This window comes from Lontra canadensis, unplaced genomic scaffold (assembly GCF_010015895.1).
Source record: "Lontra canadensis isolate GAN:19392208 unplaced genomic scaffold, GSC_riverotter_1.0 scaffold108, whole genome shotgun sequence".
NCBI lineage: Eukaryota > Metazoa > Chordata > Mammalia > Carnivora > Mustelidae > Lontra > Lontra canadensis.
Genome location: NW_022631102.1, coordinates 3,892,553 through 3,914,090, shown reverse-complemented (window position 1 = coordinate 3,914,090; position 21,538 = coordinate 3,892,553). Strand labels below are relative to the sequence as shown.

Genomic DNA, 21,538 nt, shown 5'->3' with positions numbered 1-21,538 from the left:
GTGTGTGTGTGTGTGTGTGTGTGTGTGTGTGTAGGGGGTTTAGGAAACAAGGTTAGCCTGTCAGTGCAGGCAGGGCCTTCACCTTGGCCATTTTAAGTTGTGGCCCAGACCTGAACACCTGAAGGGAGGTGTTAGAGACAGGGAGCCCTTCCCAGCCGTGTCGACACTTAGTGGTCTTGCTATTCCCGCTGAGGAAGCCTTGGAGCCCAGGCAGGTCCTCTGCGAGCTTGGGCCAGCTCCTCAGTTACACTAAATGTAGAAGGGAAGGTGTCCTCCCTCAGCGTATGGTTATTAAAGCATGCCATCTTTAAGCCTCATTAAGGCATGTTAAATGCTAATGAATTTAGAGAGGGGCATCTTGGGGCCTCTGTTTCCTTGGAAACGTTTGAGAGCAGGTGCTTTATAATGAGCTGTACCTATTTTAAAAGTGAGCCATGAGGCCTGCTTTGATAGGCTGGATCTCAGATGCTGATGGGTAAGTGTGAACAAAGCCGGTGGAGGCCAGTAGAGACGCTTTGTGCTCTCTGAAATATCATTCTCTGGTGGTTTCTATAGAAACCACTGGCACCTAGGTAGGAGATTTGCCAGGCTCCGTAGTCTCATTACACAACACATTGCCTCCAGTCTGGGCAACTCAGCCCCAGCCTCTGAAGACCACTGGGGTCCTGTTGGCAACATGGAACAGGGTTCTGGACAAAACAGGACAGGTGTGTATTGCTGTTGCTGTAATTCCACTTTAATTGTGTCTGTTCCATACCTACTGCTTGATTTCAGCAGGTCCCCACTTTGCTTACTTCAGGCCTCGCCGACACTAAGAAAAGCTAGTGTTAGCTTAGCTCACTGCTCCCCACAGAGCACTGTAAAGGGACCTTGTATTACTGAAGAATTTAAATATATATCAAAGTGGAGAGGCTCTTGACGAATCTCCATGCAACCAGCATGCCGTCTCAACGGTTATGAATTTACAGCCAAGCTTTTCTCTATAGTCATACCCATTTTCCCAGCAGTCTCCTCCCTCCAGCCCCCAATGCTGGATTATTTTGAAGCATATCCCAGAAACACGCTGTTTTTCATTTGTATATACTTCAGTTTCTTTAGGAGGTAAGGACTTAAAACAGTGTTACAATAGCATCGTCACATGAATGGTTTAGCAGTAATTCGTTAATACGGCCAGACATCCGACCCGTATTCCGACTTCCCTGATTACTTCATCATTTCCAACACTTTCAGACAGTTGCTTCTTTTAAATCAGAATCCAGACATTTGGTTGATAAAACTCTCAAGTTTTGTTTAATATGTTTTCCTTTTCTTTTTCCTGGTAACTTATTCATTGGGGAATCAGTTGGTTGGGTGTTCCTTTTCCTTCCTGCATCCCCTCTAGTGTCATTTATCACATTCCTCGGTTCCCTGTATGTCTTACAAACTGGCAGCTACAGCTGCAGCGCTGTTCCCCACACTGCGGTGGGCGCATATAACCCCGGGTGCTCGCTGCTCTGCTTCTGGGTCGGACTCCGTGGGTCTGGAGTAGGACAGAGAAGGTACATTTCTTTTCTTGTTTTTTAAATTTACCTGTTTATTTGAGAGAGAGCACGCACATGTGAGCAGGGGGAGGGGCAGAGGGCGAGGGAAAGAGAAAAAATCCTCAAGCAGACTGCCCGCTGTCTGACTTGCGGCTAGATGTGAGGCCCTGAGATCACGATCTGAGTCGAAATCAAAAGTCGGCTGTTAAAATGACTGAGCCACCCAGGCGCCCCTGTTTTGCTTTTTCTAAGTATCATTATAAACTCATGGTTCATTATAAACTCAGGGATTTATAACATTTGATACGTTTCAATCAGTAGTGGCTGTTATTCCAATACTCAGATTGCCCTTTATTTGGTGAATGAACCTCTTTGAAAGTAGGCCCCCCTGTCTTTTTGTTTTTAATTTTCCCCCCACCCTTGCCCCCTAAGTCTTGTGTCTTTTTTTGTTTGTTTGTTTTGTTTTAAAACTTTTTTTTTTAAACATGTAATATATTATTTGCCCCAGGGGTACAGGTCTGAATCATCAGGCTTACACACTTCACAGCGCTGACCATAGCACCTGCCCTCCCCGGTGCTCATAATCTAGCCCCCCTCTCCATATGCTCCTCCCCCTGGCAACCCTCAGTTTGTTTCCTGAGATTAAGAGTCTCTTATGGTTTGTCTCCCTCCCGATCCCATCTTGTTTCATTTTCCCTTCTCTACACCCGAAGCCCCCCACTCTGCCTCTCAAATTCCTCATATCAGGGAGATCATATGAAAATTGTCTTTCTCTGATTGACTTATTTCACTCAGCATGATACCCTCTAGTTCCATCCATGTCATTGCAAATGGCAAGATCTCATTTCTTTTGAATGCTGCGTAGTATTCCATTGTATATATACACCACATCTTCTTTATCCATTCATCTGTTGATGGACATTTAGGTTCTTTCCATAGTTTGGCCATTGTGGACATTGCTGCTATAAACATTCAGGTGCACATGTCCCTTTGGATCACTACATTTGTATTTGTATTTGTATCTTTAGGGTAAGTACCCAGTAGTGTGATTGCTGGGCCATAGGGTAGCTCTATTTTCAACTTTTTGAGGAACCTCCATGCTGTTTTCCAGAGTGGCTGCCCCACTGCTAGAACTTGTACAGGAATTTGGTAAAGTGTCAGGATATTAAATCAATGCACAGAAATCAGTTGCATTTCTATACACCAGCAACAAGACAGAAGAAAGAGAAATTAAGGAGTCTACCCCATTTACAGTTACACCCAAAACCATAAGATACTTAGGTGTCTTTTTTTTTTAAATGAGCTTTACTGCAGTATCACTTACATACCGTAACTGCCGTGCATCAGCGTGCACGGTGTGACAGCTGCGTCCATCCATGGAGCCACCACCCCAGGCAGGATCCAGAATATTTCTATCACCAGAAGTTCTCTCCTGCCCTCCCTGTCCTTCATGTCTGAGGCAACCACTGATCCACTTTCTGTCGCTACATAGCAGTCTGCATTTTTTTAGACTTTTATATAATTGGAATCCTACAGCAGGTATCCTTTAATATCTGGCTTCTTCCAGTTCACGTGTGTTCTGTGCCTGTCCGTATTGTATGTATCGGGATTCCTTGTGATTGCCAAATCGTGTTCCGTGGGTGGTTATGCATTTGTGTCTACATTAACTGTTCGTGGACAGTTTGGGTTGTTTCCAGTGTTTGGTTGTCGTAAGTGAAGCTGATCTGAGTATCCATGAGCAGGTCTTTGCGTGGATGTTTCTGTCCATTTCGGCAGTTACGGTATGTAAGTGATACTGCAGTAAAGCTCATTTAAAAAAAAAAGACACCTAGGTATCTTATGGTTTTGGGTGTAACTGTTTCTTATTAGCAGTGTGGGAAAGTTTCACTTGCTCCACACTCTCATCAGCCCTTGGCCTTGTCAGTCTTTTCCACTGTAGTCGCAGTACTGGGTGCGCAGTGATGTCTGCTTGTGGTTTTAATTTTACATTCTTGGTTCGTGGGTTTGAATATTGACTCTCTTCTATGAAGAGTCTATTCAAATCTCTGACCCATGGTGATGATGATGGTGGTGGTGGTGGTGGTGGTGGTGGTGAAGGACGAGAAGCAGCAGCAGAAGTAGTAGTCGTTCTAAGAGTTCTTTGTATATTCTTTGGTTGTTTCCATCCCTTCCATGGTTTCCTGTGTTCTATCTAAGAGATTTTTGCCTGCTCTGAGGTTGCAAACATTTTCTCCTATGTTTTCTTCTAAAAGTTTCACACTGTCGGGGCACCTGGCTGGCTCCGTCAGGGGAGCATGAGACACTTGATCTCAGGATGGTGAGTTCGACCTCCATGTTGAACGCAGAGATTACTTAAAAAATAAATAAAGTATTCCACACTTCTGCTTGTATTTTCAGGTCTATGATCCTTTTGAGATATATATATATATATATATATATATATATATATAATTTTTTTAAAGATTTTATTTATTTATTTGACAGAGAGAGATCACAGGTAGGCAGGGAGGCAGGCGGGGTGTGGACGGGGAAGCAGGGTCCCTGCTGAGCAGAGACCCTGAGATCATGACCTGAGCCGAAGGCAGAGGCTTAACCCCCTGAGCCACCCAGGCGCCCCGCTTCCTATATTTTTGTTGTGTGAAATACTCTGTTGTTTTAGCACCATTTGTTGAAAAGACATTCCTTTTCAATTAGATTGGTTTTGGATCTTTGGTTGATAGTCAGCTGACCATGTCAGCAGGGGTGTGTTTCTGGGTACTCATTTCTGTTGAGCTGATTCCTTGACCACATTTTCTTGGTTACCGGCGCTGTAGCAGTGTTTGAATGTTGGCAGTGCAAGTCCTCCAACTTCTCCTTTTTCAGAATTGTTCTGCTATTCTAGGTTCTTTGTAGTCATTTCAGTTTTGTAGTCACCTTGTCAGTTGCTTGCAAAAGACGGGGGAAAGCCTGCCAGTATTTTGATTAGGACTGTGTCTCATTTACAGACCAGTTTTGGGAGAACTGATATCTTAACAGTATTGAGTCCCCTCATCCGTGAGCGCACCACCTCTCCCTATTCATTTAGGTCTTCCTTCGTTTCCCTGAACTGTGTTTTGTAGTTTCCAGTGTTTAGATGTTGGACATACTGTATTACATTTATGCCTTTGTATTTCGTGGTTTGGGATACTAGTGTGAATAGAATTTCATTTTAAATTTCATTTTCCAGTTGTTTATTGCTAATACATAGAAATACTATCAACTTTCTTAACCTTGTGTCCTGTGACTTTCCTAAATTTATGTCTTAGTTCTAATAGCTTTTTCATGGATTATTTAGGAATTTTCACATACACAATCACATTGTCTGTGAATAATACAGTTTTAGCTTCCTTTCCAGTCGTTATGCATTTATTTCTTTTTCTTACTGTATTTTAATAACTAGCATCTCCAGTACAATATTGAATAAAAGTGGTGAGAGTGAACATCCTTGTCTTGTTCCTGACCTTATGGGGAAGCAGAATAATATTAGATATGGGTTTTGGGTAAATATCCTGAGTCAGTTTAAGGGCGTTACCTTCAATTCTTAGTTTTCTGAAGGGTTTTTTTTTTTTTAATCATATATTGGTGTTAAACTTTGTCAAATGATTTTACCACATCTGTATTTTTTCCTATATTCAGTTAGTATGGTGAATTACATTGATTTTTAAAAGAAATGTTACATAAACCATGCATTTCTGGAATAAACCTTACTTGGTCATGATGTATTATATTTTTAATATATGGATAATTCTAGTTGCTAATAATTTGTTAAGGATTTTATATTTTTGTTCATGAGGATTATTGGCTCATACTTTTTTCTTGTGTTGTGTTCATCTTGTTTTGATGTGAGATTAATATTGGCCTCAAAAAAATTAGTGGAGAAATCTCTCATCACCTACTCCCTGAATGTTTGCGTAGGAGTGGTGTTATTTCCTCCTTAATGTTTGATGGAATTCACCAGTGAAGGCATCGGGACCTAGGGTTTTCTTTGTTGGAAGATTTTTAATTACAAAAAAATTTTAAAGGTATATATAGGGCTATTCAGGTATTCTGTTTCTTCTTCGGTCACTTTTGTAACTTTTTACTTTTAAGAAATTTGTCCATTTCATTAGATCTAAGTTGTTAAATGTGTTGGCCTCAAATTGGTCTTAATATTATTTCATTACTATTTTTTAAGATTTTATTTTATCTTATCTTTAAAAAAAGATTTTATTTATTTATTTGACAGAGAGAATGAAGTAGAGAGAGAGAGAGCACAAGGAGGGGTAGCAGCAGGCAGAGGGAGAAGCAGGCTGTCTGCTGAGCAGAGAGCCCAATGTATGGGTTGAACCCAAGACCCTGGGATCATGACCTGAGCCGAATGAAGGCAGATGCTTAACTGACTGAACCACACCCCTTTTTAAGATTTTATTTATTTGGGGGGGGTCTAGGTGGCTCAGTTAGTTAAACATCTGCCTTTGGCTCAGGTCATGGTCCCAGGTCCTGGAATTGAGCCCCACATCAGGCTTCCTGCTCAGTGGGGAGCCTGCTTCTCCCTCTCCCTCTGTTTTCACTCTCATGCTCTCTCTCAAATAAATAAAATCTTTAAAAATAAAAGTAGTCTTTAGGAATAAAAGATTTTGTTTATTTACTTGAGAGAGAGAGAGAGAAAGAGCAAGTGAGCTATAAGGCTCCATCCCAGGACCCTGGGATCACGACCTGAACTGAAGGCACTTAACTGACGGAGCCACCCAGCTGCCCTTGTTTCATTACTTTTTATTATTATTCTTGTTCATTCATTCATTTACTATTACATTTTATCTATTTGTTGCTACTATTAATTTATTAATTATTTATTATTTTTCATTATTTCTCCTTCCTGTTGATCTGAGTACCAATCTGGTGTCATTCCCCCAGTTTGAAGAACTTACTTTAGCATTTCTTTTAGTACAGCCTTCCTGGTGACGAATTATCTCAGTTTTTGTTTATCCAAAAAAAAAAAAAAAATCTTTATCTTGCTTTCGTTTTTTCCATGTCAGCCCTTCGTGAAAATACCTTTATGGAAGTATAATTGACTTACATTAAACTGCATATTTGAAGTCTACAGCTTGTAAGTTTTGACATATGTATACATCCATGGAACCATCCCCACAGTCAAATTAAGTGATATATCCATCCTCTGTAAACATTTTTGGGCTCCTTTGTAATTTCTTCTCCTGCCCCGCCATGGCTTACACTTGTCTTCAGGTACCACGGATCTGTTTTGTCATTATAAATTAGTTTCCGTTTTCTAGGATTTTTTGTGTAAATATCGTCATAGGGTATGTACTCTTTTTTTAAGGTGACTTTCCCCCCGATTCAGCATAGTTATTTTATTTTGAGATTGATCCAACTTATTGTATGTACAAATAATAGTTTATCCCATCATATTGATAGGTAGGGTCCCACAGTAAGGATATACATACCATAGTGTACTTATTTACTGCTGATGGACATTGAGTTGTTTCCAGCTTTTGGTTATTACAAATAAAGTTACTGTAAACATTCACATACAAGCCTTTTTGTGAATACATGTTTTCATTTCTTTGGGTGTTACAGATTACCTTGTGCCCCTCTCCCATTCATATGTTAAAGCCCTAACCCCTAGTGTGGCTGTATAGGGCCTTTAAAGGGGTAATTCAGTTTAAATGAGGTCATAAAGGTGAGGCCCTAATCCAAAATAGGACCCGTGTATTTAAAAGAAGAGGAAGGGACAACAGAGCTTTCTCTGTGCTGCAGAGATAAGGCCACATGAGGACATGGCAAGAAGTCAGTCTTTAAGCCAAGGAGAGAGGCCTCAGCAGAAACCAGCCCTGCTGGCACCTTGATCTTAGACTCCCAGCCTCCAGAGTTGTGAGATAATAAATGTCTGTTATTTAAGCCCCAGACTGTGGTACCTCTTTATGGCAGCCTGAACAGACTAAGATATTGGATAAATATCTAGGATTAGAATGTCTAGGTCATAGCCTAGTATATTTAACTTTTAAAGAAACTTCCAGTTTTCCAGATGGTTGCACTGTTTTACAGTCCCACAAACATTGTGTGAGGGTCCCACTGCTCTGTGTCATAGCCAGCTCTTGCTGTGATAGGCCCTTTAAATTTTGGCCATTCCGAAATAAGTGTAGTGGCATCTCCCTGTGGTTTTCATTTGCATTTCCCAAATGACTAATGATGTTGTACATCTTTTCATGAGCTTCTTTGCCATCTGTGTATTTTTTTGATGAGTGTCTTAAGTGTCTTGTCCGTTTAAAAAAAAAAAAAGAAGACTGTTTTTGTGTTACTGAGTTTTGAGAGTTCTTTATATATATGTTTATCACATGTATGATTTGCAAATACTTCCTCCCAGTGTGTGGGTTATATTTTCGTTTTCAATGTATTTTTGGAAGAGAATTTAAAATTTTTGATAAAGTTTAATTTCTCATTGTTTTTCTTTTCTGATCATGCTGTTAGTATCATGTCTAAGCAAACTTTGCCTAACCTAAGGCCACCAAGATTTGCTTCTGTGTTTAGTAGCAGAGGTTGTATAGTTTTGGGCTTTATATTAATCTGTGGTCCATCTCATATTAATTTTTGTACATGGTACAAGGTAATGGATAGAAATTCCTGGTTTTGCATGTGGATATTCAGTATCCCTGCAACATTTGTTGGAAACAATACCCACACCGTTGTAACTATGGGAAAATTCTTGACTGAATATGTCTAGGTCTTTTTTTTTTTTTTTTTTTTTTAGACTTTAGTTATTTGTTGGAAAGCACAAGCAGGCAGAATGGCAGGCAGAGGCAGAGAGAGAAGCAGGCTCCCTGCTGAGCAAAGAGACCGATACGGAACTCAGTCGATCCCAGGACCCTGGGATCATGACCTGAGCTGAAGGCAGCTGCTTAACCCACTGAGCCTCTCAGGTGTCCCTGTGTAGGTCTATTTTTGTAATATCTTCTCTCCCATTACTTACTTTGTCTTTACACCAATACCCCATCTTTTTCTTTTAATCTTTCTCCTTATTTTCATCTAATGAGTCTTGAAATCAGGTAGTAGAAGTCTTCCAATTTTTTTCTTTTTCAAAATTGCTTTGACTGTTCTAGGTTCTTTTTCAATTTTATAACCACGTTGTCAATTTTCTACCCCAAAAGCCCTGCTTGAACTTGGAACGATATTGTATGTAATCTACCAATCAATTCTGGAGGAGAATTGAATTCTTAACAGTTTCGAGTCTTTCAATCCATAAGCATAGTATACTTCTCCATTTATTTAAATCTAGTTTGGAGTGCCTGGGTGGCTCAGTCTGTTAAATGTCCAACTTGATTTTGGCTCAGGCCATGATCTCAGGGTCCTGGGATTGAGCCCTACCTAGGGCTCTGCGCTCAGTGGGGAGTCTGTTTCTCTGCTTCTCTCTCCCTCTGCTCCTACCCATCCCCCACATGTCCATGAACACTGTCTCTCTCTCTCTCTAAAATGAATAAATCTTTAAGAGAATAAATTTAGTTTAATTTCTTTTACCAGTGTCTTGTAGTTTTCACTCTATAGCTCTTCCACATTGTTGTTAGTCTTATCCCTACGTATTTACATTTTTACACTATTGTAAGTTTCTAATTGTATATTGGTGGTATATGGAAATACACCTATTTTTGTGTATTCATCCTGAATTCCATAACTCTAAGTCATTTATTATTTCTAGTTGCTTTTTTGTAGATATTGTATTTTCTGCAAAAATGATCATGTCATCTGTGAATAAAGGCAACTTTAATTCTTTTTTTCCAATCTGGATGCCTTTTCCTCCTCCCTCCCACGTTGCGTTCTGTCCCTTCCTTCCAGCTTATTGCACTGGCTTAAGCCTCCAGACCCGTGTTGAAATGAAGAGCCTGGTGCACATCCTTGCCTTGTTCTTGGTATTAGAGGGGAAGTAGTCATTCTTTTTCACGATTACATATGTTAGCTATGTGTTTTTGTAGCTGCCCCTGTGAATTTCAGGACATTCCCTTTTATTCCTAGTTTGTTGAGAGTTGTTAATGTGAATGAATGTTGGATTTTGTCAGTTGCTTTTCTGACATCTTTTGAGGGATAATATGTTTTTCCTACTTACTCATTTAATGTGGTAGGTTTTGTCAATAGATTTTTCAGTTATTAAAATAACCTTGCATTCTTGGGATAAATGCCACTTGATCATGATTTATTATCCCCTTTATATCATTTGGGATTCTGTTGGCTAAAATGTGTGAAGAATCTTCACATCCATTTTCAAAGGGATCTTGCTCTGTCCTTCTCTGATAGTATCTTTGTCTCCTTTTGGTATCAGGGCAATGCTGGCCTTATAGAATGACTGGCATTGTTCCTTTCTCCCCAGTTTGCTGGAAGAGTTTATTTAGAGTTGCTATTATTTCTTCTCTATTTTCTGGAAGTGACTAGTGAAGTTATCTTAGCCTGAAATTTTCTTTTGGGGAAGATTTGAAACCTCAGACAAAATTTATTTAATAAATACAGGATTATTCCAGTGTTCTCTTTCTCTCTGAGTGACTTTGGTAGTTCGTATCCTTCAAGAAGTTTTTTTCTTTCATGAAAGTTATCTAATTTTTTGGCATAAATTGTCTAGAGGCTTGTTAATTTTGTTGACCTTTCCAAAGTACCAGATTTTTGTTTTGTTGATTTTTCTTTGTTTCTTTTCCTTTTAAAAACGTAATGATTTCTTTTCTTAATTATTTCCTTCTGCTTGAACCTTGGGTTTAACTTTATATTCTTCTTTTAGTTTCTTAAAGTAGAAGTTGAGACTTTTGTTCTTTTCTAAATAGATCTTCAGTGCCACAGGAGCTCTCCCCCTTGTCCATGAGGGATATGTTCCAAGACCTCCAGTGGATGCCTGAAACCACGATGGGACTGAACCCCGTATATACTATATACTATATACTGTGTTTTTCCCTATACATTCATGCTTATGATAAAGTTTAATTTATAAATTAGGCACAGTAATAGATTAGCAATAGTAACTAATAATATAATAATATAATATAATAGTTATGTGAATGTGGTCTCTTTCTCAAAATATCTTATTATATTGTACCTCCCCTTCTTTTTCTTGTGATGATGTGAGTTGATAAAATGCCTCCATGATAAGGTGAAATAAGTGACTTGGGCATGTGACGTAGCGTTAGGCTACCACTGATCTTCTGACAATAGGCCAGAAGGGGGATCATCTCCATCTGGACCACAGCTGACCTCGGTGACTGAAGCTCTGGGAAGCAAAACCGTGGGAAAGGGGGGACTGTTGAGTTAATTTCCCTCTGGGAGTCACAACTACATTAATACAACTGTTGATATATTGTGGTTTCGGTTTTATTCAGTTAAAAATACTTTCTAATAGCTTTTTTAATTTCTTCTTGGTCCGTGGATTATTACAGGAGTGTGCTATTTAGATTCTGAATACTTGGGAATTTTCCAGATATCTCTTATTGATTTTTAATTCCGTTGTGGTACAGAACATACATTGTGTGTTTGAATCCTTTTAAGTTTATTGAGACTTGTTTGACGTAGAATGTGTTCTACCTTGGTAAACGTTCCGTGTGTAATTGAAAATAATGTTTATTCTCCTGTTGTTGAGAGTAGTGTTGTAGACGTCTCAATTAGGTTGAGTTGGCAAATTGTGTTACTCCAGTCCTTTGTATCCTTTCTGATATTTCTAACCATTTGTTCTCTTAGTTAAGAGCAGCTGGTTGAAATATGTGACTAGAAGAGTGAATTTGTCTTATTTCCTTTTTAAGTTCTATTAGTTTTCCTTCATTTATTTTGAGGCTCTGTTATTAGGTACATAACCATTGAGGATTGTTACGTTTCCCTGATGAATTGACTCTATAATCATTATGAAAGACTTTCTTTATCCCTGGTGATATTCTTTATTCTGAAATCTCCTCTGTCTGTCATTAACCTAGGTGTTCCTGATTTACTTTGATTACTGTTAGCATGACACATCTTTTCCATGTTTTTACTTTTAACCTGTTTCTATCTTTGTATTTAAAAATGTGTGTCTGGGGGCACCTGGGTGGCTCAGTGGGTTAAGCCTCTGCCTTCGGCTCAGGTCATGATCCCAGGGTGGGATCAGGCCCCACATCAGGCTCTCTCTCATCAGGGGGCCTGCTGCCCCTCTCTCTCTGCCTGCCTTTCTGCCTTCTTGTGATTTCTCTGTCAAATAAATAAATAAATAATCTTTAAAAAAAAATGTGCTTCGGGGCACCCGGCTGGCATTTGTTGTGGAGAAAGCAGGTCTGCTGATGATACATTTACTTAGCTTTTCTTCACTGTGAAAGTCTTTATCTCTCCTTCATTCCCAAAGGATATGCTTTTGTCTATAGCATCTTGGGCTGACACTCCGTCCTGTCACCACTTTCACCGTGTCCGCAGTCTTCTGGCTGTCACAGTTTCTGATACCCCTAGTCCTTCAGATTGCTTCCTGTGATGCTTCGTTTCTCTTCCGGTGCTTTCAAGGTTTCTCCTTTAGCTTTTCAGCAGTTTTATTGTGATGTGTCAGGGCTTGGTTTTCCTTGGTCTCCTCTTCGTGGGTGGCTGAGCCTCTTGACTCTAAGTTTATGCCTTTTGCCAAATTTGGGTACTCTCCGTCAACAAGCATATATATTCTTCTGCACTGCTGTCTTTCCCCTTTCCTTTAGGAACTCCAGTGACAAAAATACTTAAGTTTTTGGTACTATCCCACAGGTCCCTAAGCGTCTATAAATAATTTTTTTTTTTCAGATTGTATCATTCCTGCCGATCTGTCTTCAGGTTCACAGAGTCTTTCTTTTGTCACTTCCATTTTGTTATTGAGCTTATTCTATGATTTTTTTTTCCAGTTCTAAATTTTTCTATTTAAAAAAAAATATGGGGGCGCCTGGGTGGCTCAGGGTTAAGCCTCTGCCTTCAGCTCAGGTCATGATCTCGGGGTCCTGGGATCGAGCCCCACATCGGGCTTTCTGCTAAGTGGGGAGCCTGCTTCCTCCTCTCTCTCTCTGCCTGCCTCTCTGCCTACTTGTGATCTCTGTCAAATAAATAAATAAATAAATCTTAAATAAAATAAAATAAATATGTAGTTCCTGGGGCACCTGGGTGGCTCAGTTGGTTAGACATCTGCCTTTGGCTCAGGTCATGATCCCAGGGTCCTGGGATTGAGGCCTGCATCAGGTTCCCTTTTCAGTGGGGAGCCTGTTTCTCCCTTACCTGCTCCTCCTGCTTGTACACTCTTTCTCTTTCTGTCAAATAAATAAATAAAATATTGTTTTGGAAAAAGAATGTTTATCTTATGTCATTGGGGATTATCATAGTCACTATTTAAATGTGTCTTGTAATTCCAGCGTCTGGGTCACTTCAGGGCTGACATCTGTCATTTCTCTTTTGTGGCGGTTTCTATTTACATTTCCCTGGTTCTTTATATGTCAAGTTACTTCAGACTATATCCTGCATATTTTGAATATTATATGGTAAGATCCTGGGTCCTATTAAAGTCCTATGGAGAATAGTGATTTGTTTGTCTTAACAGCCACTGACCGTGTTAGAGTCAGACTCCAAGTTCTTCCTTTCATTAGGCAGTGGCTCCCATTTTCATTGCAGTGTTCCAACCCTTTGTGGTGCTGGGTCATGAAGGGGTTAGTTTCAGACTTGGGCAGTGCTTATATGATATTCTGCTTCTCCTGTTTTCGGTTGTGCTTCTGTGATTGTGTCCGTGACTGTATTGCTTAGGGATTGTCCTGCGGTGCGTGTTGGCTCACACACAGAGCTAGAGGATTCTCAGCTCTCTCCTCTTTGGAATTTCTCCCACACCGTCTGGCCCCAGGGTGTCCTTCCCTGGTTCTTCTGGCAGAGAGATGGCATGGTCTCAGACTTTTAGCCTTCTGCCTTGCCATGGTATATACTAACTGGGATTCCTTTCAAGGCGAAGCAGCCAGAGAGAGTAGAGGAAAAAAATAATGCGGTTCTCCCCTTATGGTTGTTATAATAAAGGCCCTTTTCCCCAGATCCTCTATTCAGATGTTTTCTCTCCGGGTTTTGGGTACTTGTGGGTACTCAGAGCACTGCGGTCCGGCGGTTGGGGCTGGTGTTGGGTCCGGGTAGGAGAGCAAGTGGATATATTTTTAAATTTTCCCCATACTCTCTGGCTTACAAGGGCCCATTTTCTTGTTCCTTTGACCAGAATGACAGATTTATTTCAGAATTTTTGCTGTCCATGCTTACTATGTAGTTCCTTAATACAGTAAGTCCATTTGTCAAAGTCAGGAGTTAAAAACCAGCAAACCAGCAAACCCCTCCCCCAAACCCCACAAATCTAGGCCCCTAGCTTTCAAATTTGTATTTCCCTCCCCAACCTACTTGCTATTATTTACTCTTTAAAGCCTTTAAGTAGTTGCTTCTTGAATTTTGTCCAGAGCCTTTAGTTGTAATTGGTAGGAGAGAATAAGAAGCCATAGCAGGCTTATTCCATTTTGGGTTAAAAGTAGATTTCATATTTAAATCCAGTCTTTTTTTCCTCTTTGCTATGTTTTGAATAATTTCAATTGTTCTGTCTTCTAGTTTACTATTTTTTTTTTTTTTGCAGCATCTCATCTGCTGTTAATCCCATCTAATGTGTTTTCTCATCTCAGACACTGTGTATTTCATCAGAAGTTCAGTGGGGGACTCCTACGTCCTCCACGTGTCTACTGACCGTGGTCATTTTTGCCTCTACCCTTGTCTTTTTCTTTTTTTCTGTTTTTAAATTATTATTTATTAATTTAAAAAATTAACATACAATGTATTATTTGTTTCAGGGGTACAGGTCTGTGATTCATCTTCATCTTACACAATTCACAGCACTCACCATATCATATACCCTCCCCAGTGTCCCTCACTCCCTCCCCCTCCTTTTTTTAAGAGGGAGAGCGTTCCTTCCACACGTTGGGATGGGGAAGGGCAGAGGGAGAGAATTTTAAGCAGCGTGGAGCCTGACAGTGGGGCTCAGTCTCACAGCTCCAAGATCATGATCTGAGCAGAAATCAGGAGTCAACGCTCCACCGACTGAGCCACCCAGGTGCCCTGCTTTCCTTTACCTTCTTAAACATGTGCTAGACAGATACAGTCACTATTGTGGTGCCGAGGTCGGTCATCTGTCACTTCTGGGCTTGGCGGGGTTTAGAGACCATAGTCTGAGTGGTGTGGTCACTCCTTGTTTCTAGGCCCCTTCTGTGGACAGAGCTAGGATAGGTTTTGTTGTTAAGAAAAAATACATCATGGGCACTGGGCTGGCTCAGTCGCTGGAGTGTGTGACTCTTGATCTCGGGGTTGTAAGTTTAAGCCCTGTGTGGGGTGTGGAGATTACTTAAAAATAAAATCTTAAAAAAGAAAAAATACTGATTTTTTCCCCCTCAGTTCAAATTTAGGATTATAGAAGTTTTCTTTAACTTCTTTGGTTTTATGTATTTTTTCTTTTTTATACTGGAAATTTTTATTTCTATCTGCCTTTGCACAATTCGGGGGGTATATATCAACATGAGCTGTGCGATGACTGAAGACAGGTTTTTTTAAGGTTTCTTGTGGTGTTTTTGATCTGCAGAGCATGTCCAGTTGGGATCTACCACCAATTGCTGATTTTCTGCTCAGAATGTGTACTCAAGCAAGGATGTGCCATTACATTAGTGGGCTTTAGTGTCTCAAAATAAATCCCGTTTGTGTGGTTAAGCTACCAGCTCAACACACGGTTAGTTTTCTTTGCTTAATTTTGCTTTCACACCTAGAGCCTGCTTTATGTTAATTTGGTTGCATTGTTTTATAAAATATACACATGACTCTAGAGAAGAAACTGGAAAACCTATAGCTTGTAGGCCCTCTCTGGCCTGTCACCGTCTTGGTACGGTCCTTGAGCTAAGAATGGTTTCTAGGGGTGCCTGGTGGCACAGTCGGTTAAATGTCCCAGCTCTTGATTTCCAATCAGGTCATGGTCTCAGGGCTGAGAGATCGAGCCCCGCTGTTGGGCTTCACACTCAGCAGGGCATCTGCTTGGGATCCGATCTCTCTCCTGCCCCTCCCCCTTGTGCTTGCACGTGCTCTCTCTCTAAAATAAATACAATCCTAAAAAAAGAATGGCTTCAGCATCCACATGCCTGCACATGTGTGCACACGCCTGCACCGACGTACACGCACACAGGAGAGTAAGCAGCAGCAGCAGTAACGGTATGTGTCCCCAGAACCCTGAACTATTTACTGTTTGGCCCCTTGCAGACATCCTCTAAGTTCTGTCTCTAATCCTGTCTCCTCCTGTCTCCTCCATTCTCTTTCTCTCTTTATTTACTTCTTTAGTTTCTGGTTTATCTTGCTGGGGTTTTTTTTTTTTTTTTAAGGTTTTATTTTTACTTATTTGACAGACAGAGATCACAAGCAGGCAGAGAGGCAGGCAGAGAGAGGGGGAAGCAGGCTGGCTGCTGAGCAGGGAGCCTGATGTGGGGCTCGATCCCAGGACCCTGGGATCATGACCTGAGCCGAAGGCAGAGGCTTTAACCCACTGAGCCACCCAGGTGCCCCTTTGCTGTTGTTTTGAATGGAAGCCAGCCACACGCACACATTCCTGCCCCCACTTCCATTCACCTCGTACACTGCTTCTCTGCCACCTGGGGCTTTTCTTATGGGACAGTGTGCCTTGGAGGCCGCCCCGTAGTGGGGCAGGAGGGCAGGCCCCGCTCTTGGCGGCTGCATCATCTTCTGGAGTGTGGGTGTTCTAAGGTTTATTCAACTGGTCCCTTCTAGATATACGTTTGGGTTATTTCCAGCTTTTTATTTTTGTAAGTATTGCTGCTTTCATTGGTGTTGTACTTACATCTTTTTGGGGTTTTGCCAGTGGACCTTTGGGATCGTTCCTACAGGTTGCTTTGCTGGGTCCTGCAGATTGCTGAGAAACAAGGCATATGTTTTTCCTCGATGTTGCCCCAGTTCTCTCCACAGGGATTGTATCATTTTGTGTTTCTGTCAATAGCGTGTCCAGTTAGCTAATGCCCCACAGCCGCCTAATGGAGTGTGTTGTCAAACTGGGATTTTGCTAATTTGATAGGTAAGAAATGCTACCTCTGTGTAACTTAAATTTGCATTTCTCTTGTTATGAGCAAATCAAAGGACCAGTTACATTTCCTTACATGTGAACTCTGTTCACTTTTCTAGCACTTTTTTGTAGAACTACTGGGTCTTTATCATCTGTTTTGAGAAACTGTGTAGTAGAGATGGTAACCTTTACCTCTAACATAAGTTGCAAATATTTCTCCCATTTGTCATTTTTATTTACTTTTTTTTTGGTGCTATGCAATAGTTTTAAAAATTATTAGTATTATTTTCATTTTCATGTAGCCAGGTTAACCCATTTTTCTTCTCATTGCTTCTGGCCTCAGAGTCGTGGCTAAGAATGGTTCCCCCAGCTTCAGGTTGTAGAAAAACTCATTCAGATCCTCTTTTCTGTTTTTTTTTTTAACATAAATTTCCGATCCTCTTAAAATTTATTAACAGAGCCCTTTTTGGTGTCCACTGTGCTCTGTGTTTGGCTGCTTGTGTGAACTTAACCTATAGAAAGGGGCCCTTTGCTCATTTCTACAGCCTTATTTTATGCATAGTTCCTGACATCTTGGCATTTGAAGAGACCTCAGTGATTATTTTCAGGGAGAAGAGATTGAACTCTGGGGAGAAGAAACTTGCCCAAGGACATAGAGCTCCGAGCTGGGCACTCTGGCTCCGGCTGGCTCCAGAAGAGAGGGTTTCTGGACATCTGCTTCGGGTCAGCACTGGGCCAGGCACATTGGCTTTGTTTGCTGTCGGCCCCATTACTCTCCCCGCCTTATAGGTGCAGAGGCTGAGGCAGACAGGCGTGGTTTGCCCAGGATGGTGAAGTTCAGCAGCAGCGCTCCAGGGTGTCTGCCCGAGAGCTTGGGCCCTCACCAGCCTCCCCAGGGCAAGCGGTGATGTGACACTGAGCGAGACGGTCTGCTTCTGCCTCCCACACCTGCCGTGGTCTCAGAGTTCCTTGAGAGTCGGGTTTCCTTTGTCTCCGTGTCCAGGACCACAGGAGGACCCTGAGAATGAATGTCCTCTCTCCAGATGTCTAACGGAGCCAGTGGTGGCAGCTCCCCAAGTGTTGGCTCAGCCCCAAGTTCCAGGATGTCACTGGGAGCTAGTGACCTTAAAGTCCCTGCTTTTCATGCTTTCCTTTTGTTCGCTTGTCCGTTTGTGAACCCACTCATTCCCTTATCCTTCAGCCGTCCGTTCAACACAGCTTCGTAACACCTGCGCTGTGCGGACCCAGTGCTGCCCAGGGGCAACCCAGAAATGGGACAGGTGCCGGTCCCCAGGAACTCATGGTCCTGTGGGGCAGGCAGGTGACTGAGGGAGCACGGTGTCCCACGGGAGCCAGAGCACTGTGTCCCCTTGCTTTTCCTCAGGCTTGGATGCAGTGAAGTGGTGGGTTGGGGTCCGGGAGCTAGGGCACCCCAGCCCTCCTCCTTTATGGGGCCCAGCAGCTCCCAGAGGCTGAGGTTTGTTTTGCCAGTCCAGGCCCTTTGTGGTGATGACCAGAAAGCCAGGTCTGCGGAGGGAGGGGACTCTCCGAGGCATCCAGAAAGTCAGCAGCTGGGCCAGGACTGGAGCCCAGCCTGCGCCTCAAACCCATGCACTTTGGAAGGGGCAGGGACACAAGGAAGGGCAGCTGGTGCTTTGGATGAATCAAGAGTCCGCCCAGAGTTTCCCAGGTTCGTCTGCTGGGCCAAGCAGGTGTCAGATTTCAGGGATGTTGAGTGATCTTCATACCTGAGTATGTTGTGGTGTGGATTACGTCTCCCACTTTCCCCAAAGCCAGAGCCTTCAGCCAAGTATCTGCTTACCTGACAGAGGCCGCCAGCTGCCAGAAGAGTCCGAGGAGGGCTCCCTTCTGGATCCAGCTAGTTAGGCCGCATTGCGCCGTCCCACGCCCCTGGGATGGGACACACCAGCTGTCGGTGTAATTAAGGTTGCCATAAAACCCACCAGCTAGACACACAAATGGCTCCTCTGCTCTTTCCCGGGGCAGGAGCAGTTGTGAAGGCGAGTAAATCACGTTCAGCGGCGATCACTTCAAAGGTCAGCCTTCCGCTTACAACAGCATTATTGGCGGGGATGGCCCAGAGCACGGCTTGTTTCCCGGCCATTCTGTTTTATGGTGCCCTAATGAATTGGGCCGTTCCCATCCGTTCTCAGGAGCGTACAGAACAATGGTTTTCATTCTCCTGGAAAGTTTGTCTTTGGAAGCAGGTGTGTTGGGCTTACCGGGAGTCCCGTCAAGGACAGGCCGAGGGCCCCTGGCTCCTTGCTTCTCTCTGGGCCCTCATGCCACCCTCTGGGAAAAGCTACCTCTGGGCTGTCATGAGCTAATTTATGTGGCACGCCTGCCCAGTGGCTGCCACTTACTGGGCACTTGGAAGTGGCAAGGAGAGCCCTCTTCTTCCTCTGTCCTTTCCAGGGTCAGGAAAGGTGTTTCCCTAGCCCCTATGGGGATCAAGGTGCTGCGGCCAGAGAGAGGGCTGCAGCACGTGGGCCGGAACCTGCCCACGGAGCTCATGGTCCCTGCGGGGAGATAGGCACTGCCTGGCATGTGTGCGCACCCACTAGGGGCCATTATCTGTGAGATGCTGTAGCCCTGGGGGCTCCTCTGTGCCTCCCCCACCACCGGGGAGGACAAGCTGCCCAGTGTGCAGGCCACAGCCAGGGACGCCAGTCGGGCCAGACGTACTCTTCTCTTGGTATTTGCTAACCCCGCCGTCTCTGGGTTTCCGGCTCCTCACCTGAGCGGCGGTGATGGAGAGGGCTTTGGGAAAAGGGGAAGAAAGACGATGAGGCCCAGTCAAGTGGAGGCCTGGGGTGGCTGAAGTGAGCCGTGACTGTAATGATGCTGGGACAGGAGGAGCTGACAAAGAGATCGCTCCAGAGCCATGATTATGGGGCGTTGCTCCCTCTTCTTCTCTCCCCTCCCACTGAAGCAGATTCCAAATACTGCCTTGGAAGGCACTTTTGTGAGTTGGACTGTTGTGCAAACTCACGGGAGCTGGTATTGGAGACTGTGAAGGTGTGCGGCAACCCTGCCCCAGGCCCCAGCCTCAGACTGGGCAGGCGGAGCATTCGGCTAGCCGCACCCCCGCTGGGCCCCTCTGGCTGGGGCTGGGGAGACGTCTCCCCCAGGCCCCCGCCTCCCATCCTGGTCCACACTCTGTGAGGCTCAGGGCGGGGGAGCAGCCACAGGTTGGCTTTCTGCCCCGTGTTCAGAGGCCTGGAGGGTTGCCCTCTCTTTTCTGCCTCGGGACTGCTTTTCAGGCTCCAAAATCTCCTGAAATCAGCTTAGCTAGGGGCTACTTTTGAAGAGGCTCAGAAAAGAGCAGTCATTTGTCCTTACCCTCCCCAGGGAAATTGTCCCTATATTTATCGAGGTAGGGAGTGGCCAGTTGGAGAATGGGTTGTGGACCCCAGGGAAGCAGCAGGGATGGGGAGAAGCCCACCGCCCTGGCGGTGGGACTTCGAACATATCCCTACATCTCTGAGCCTCAGTGTTCCTCATCTGGATAATGGGTCTCAAAACTCCTAAACTGACTTTATAGAGTGCTGCATGTAATGTGAGTTTGACTTACACACATTTAAAAGAGGATGATAGGAAATAGTATCTGCAAAATTTTAAAGGTTGTGAACTCCAGTTAAAAAAAAAAATTGTCAAGACTTTCTGAGCCCCAGGCGAGGGACCAGAGAACTGTGTTTATGCTGTGACCACATGGTGGCGCCCTGGGAGCTGGTAAACAGGCCATACAGGACCTGCAGGAAGGCCAGAGGCCACCTTGTCCTGGCCTCTTGCTGGATGTTGCAGTCTGGAGTGTGCTGTCTGTGCGTTTGTTAAGTGGAGCTACTGGGACCACCCCCAACACAAACCAGTTGCTTTAGAGTGGAAGGTGAATGTGGTAAAATGCTCTGGAGAAAACAGAGGTGCTTGACAGTTAATCACATTAGTTTACAAGACAGGAAGCTATGAAATATTGGCCGTGATGCTAAGAAGTAAAAGTGTCTTTAAAGCTACTCTGTGTACTGTGGTTCTGGCTTTATGGTCTCCAAGGACCCTGGCTTTCTGTAGTACAGTTACTGTTCCAGAGAGAAGAGGCTGGAATTTTGTGAGGTATGAATTATGTGACATCTTTAGAAGCAAGGGCCTCTCACTAAATATGGCCTGGTATCAAAGGGCATCATTGATGCCCTTTAGGTGCCCTTGGGCAATGGGTCCTTCCTAGAGCTCACTTTCCTCAGTCTCCAGCTGCTCTCTCTAGGTGACTGGTGTGATTGGAAAGATCATCACACCTCCCTGGGTGGCCAATGGATGGTGGCCATGTGTCAGTAGGTGTGGGGTGGGCACGTGACAGGGAGGACTGTCTGTGGGGAAGGGCCATAAGGCAAGGCTGTATCTCCTAGCAGCCCAGCACTGCCCTCACTGGACCCCCCTGCTGTCTGGGCCCTTGGTGGCCCTCCCCGCGGGTACCTGCCCTGTACTCCTGGGGCCCAGCAGCATGATAGGTACCCACTCTTGCAGGTCGTGAGAAGCTACAAGGCAACCATCCAGCAGACCTTGGACATCCTCTTCCTCCAGGAAGGCTCTGAGTTCCTGAGCAGCACGGATGCTTCGAGCCGGGACTCTGCTGACCGCACCATTATTGCCTGGGATTTCCGGAGCTCTGCCAAAATCTCCAACCAGATTTTCCACGTGAGAAACCCTGTTTGGCATTGCTTTTCTGTTTGCTTCAGCTGCAGGGATCCCAGGTTACTTCCTGTGAGGATGGTTCAGCCGGCAGGATCTTTAGAGACTGCTCAGGTGCCTGAAGTCTCTTGGGTCAGGGAGACAAGCGCCGGTCCAGGCCTGCCTGGAAAGCTTTCCAGAGGCTCCAGATCACAGCACCTCCATGACTGTCCTAGTCCTCCTCTGTGCGGCCTTGCCACCCCTCAGGGGA

The 21,538-nt window shown here is 43.8% G+C and overlaps 1 protein-coding gene across 5 annotated transcripts in view; it reads left to right on the top strand.

Moving 5' to 3' along the window:
* The window catches only part of WDR25 (WD repeat domain 25), a 140,490-nt gene that overhangs the window by 115,834 nt on the left and 3,118 nt on the right, over positions 1–21,538 (top strand). For all 5 annotated transcript variants that reach the window (XM_032839681.1, XM_032839683.1, XM_032839682.1 and 2 more), the window contains one exon: positions 21,124–21,294. In XM_032839681.1, coding sequence (XP_032695572.1) covers positions 21,124–21,294 — 171 coding nt within the window. The remainder of the gene's footprint in view (positions 1–21,123; positions 21,295–21,538) is intronic.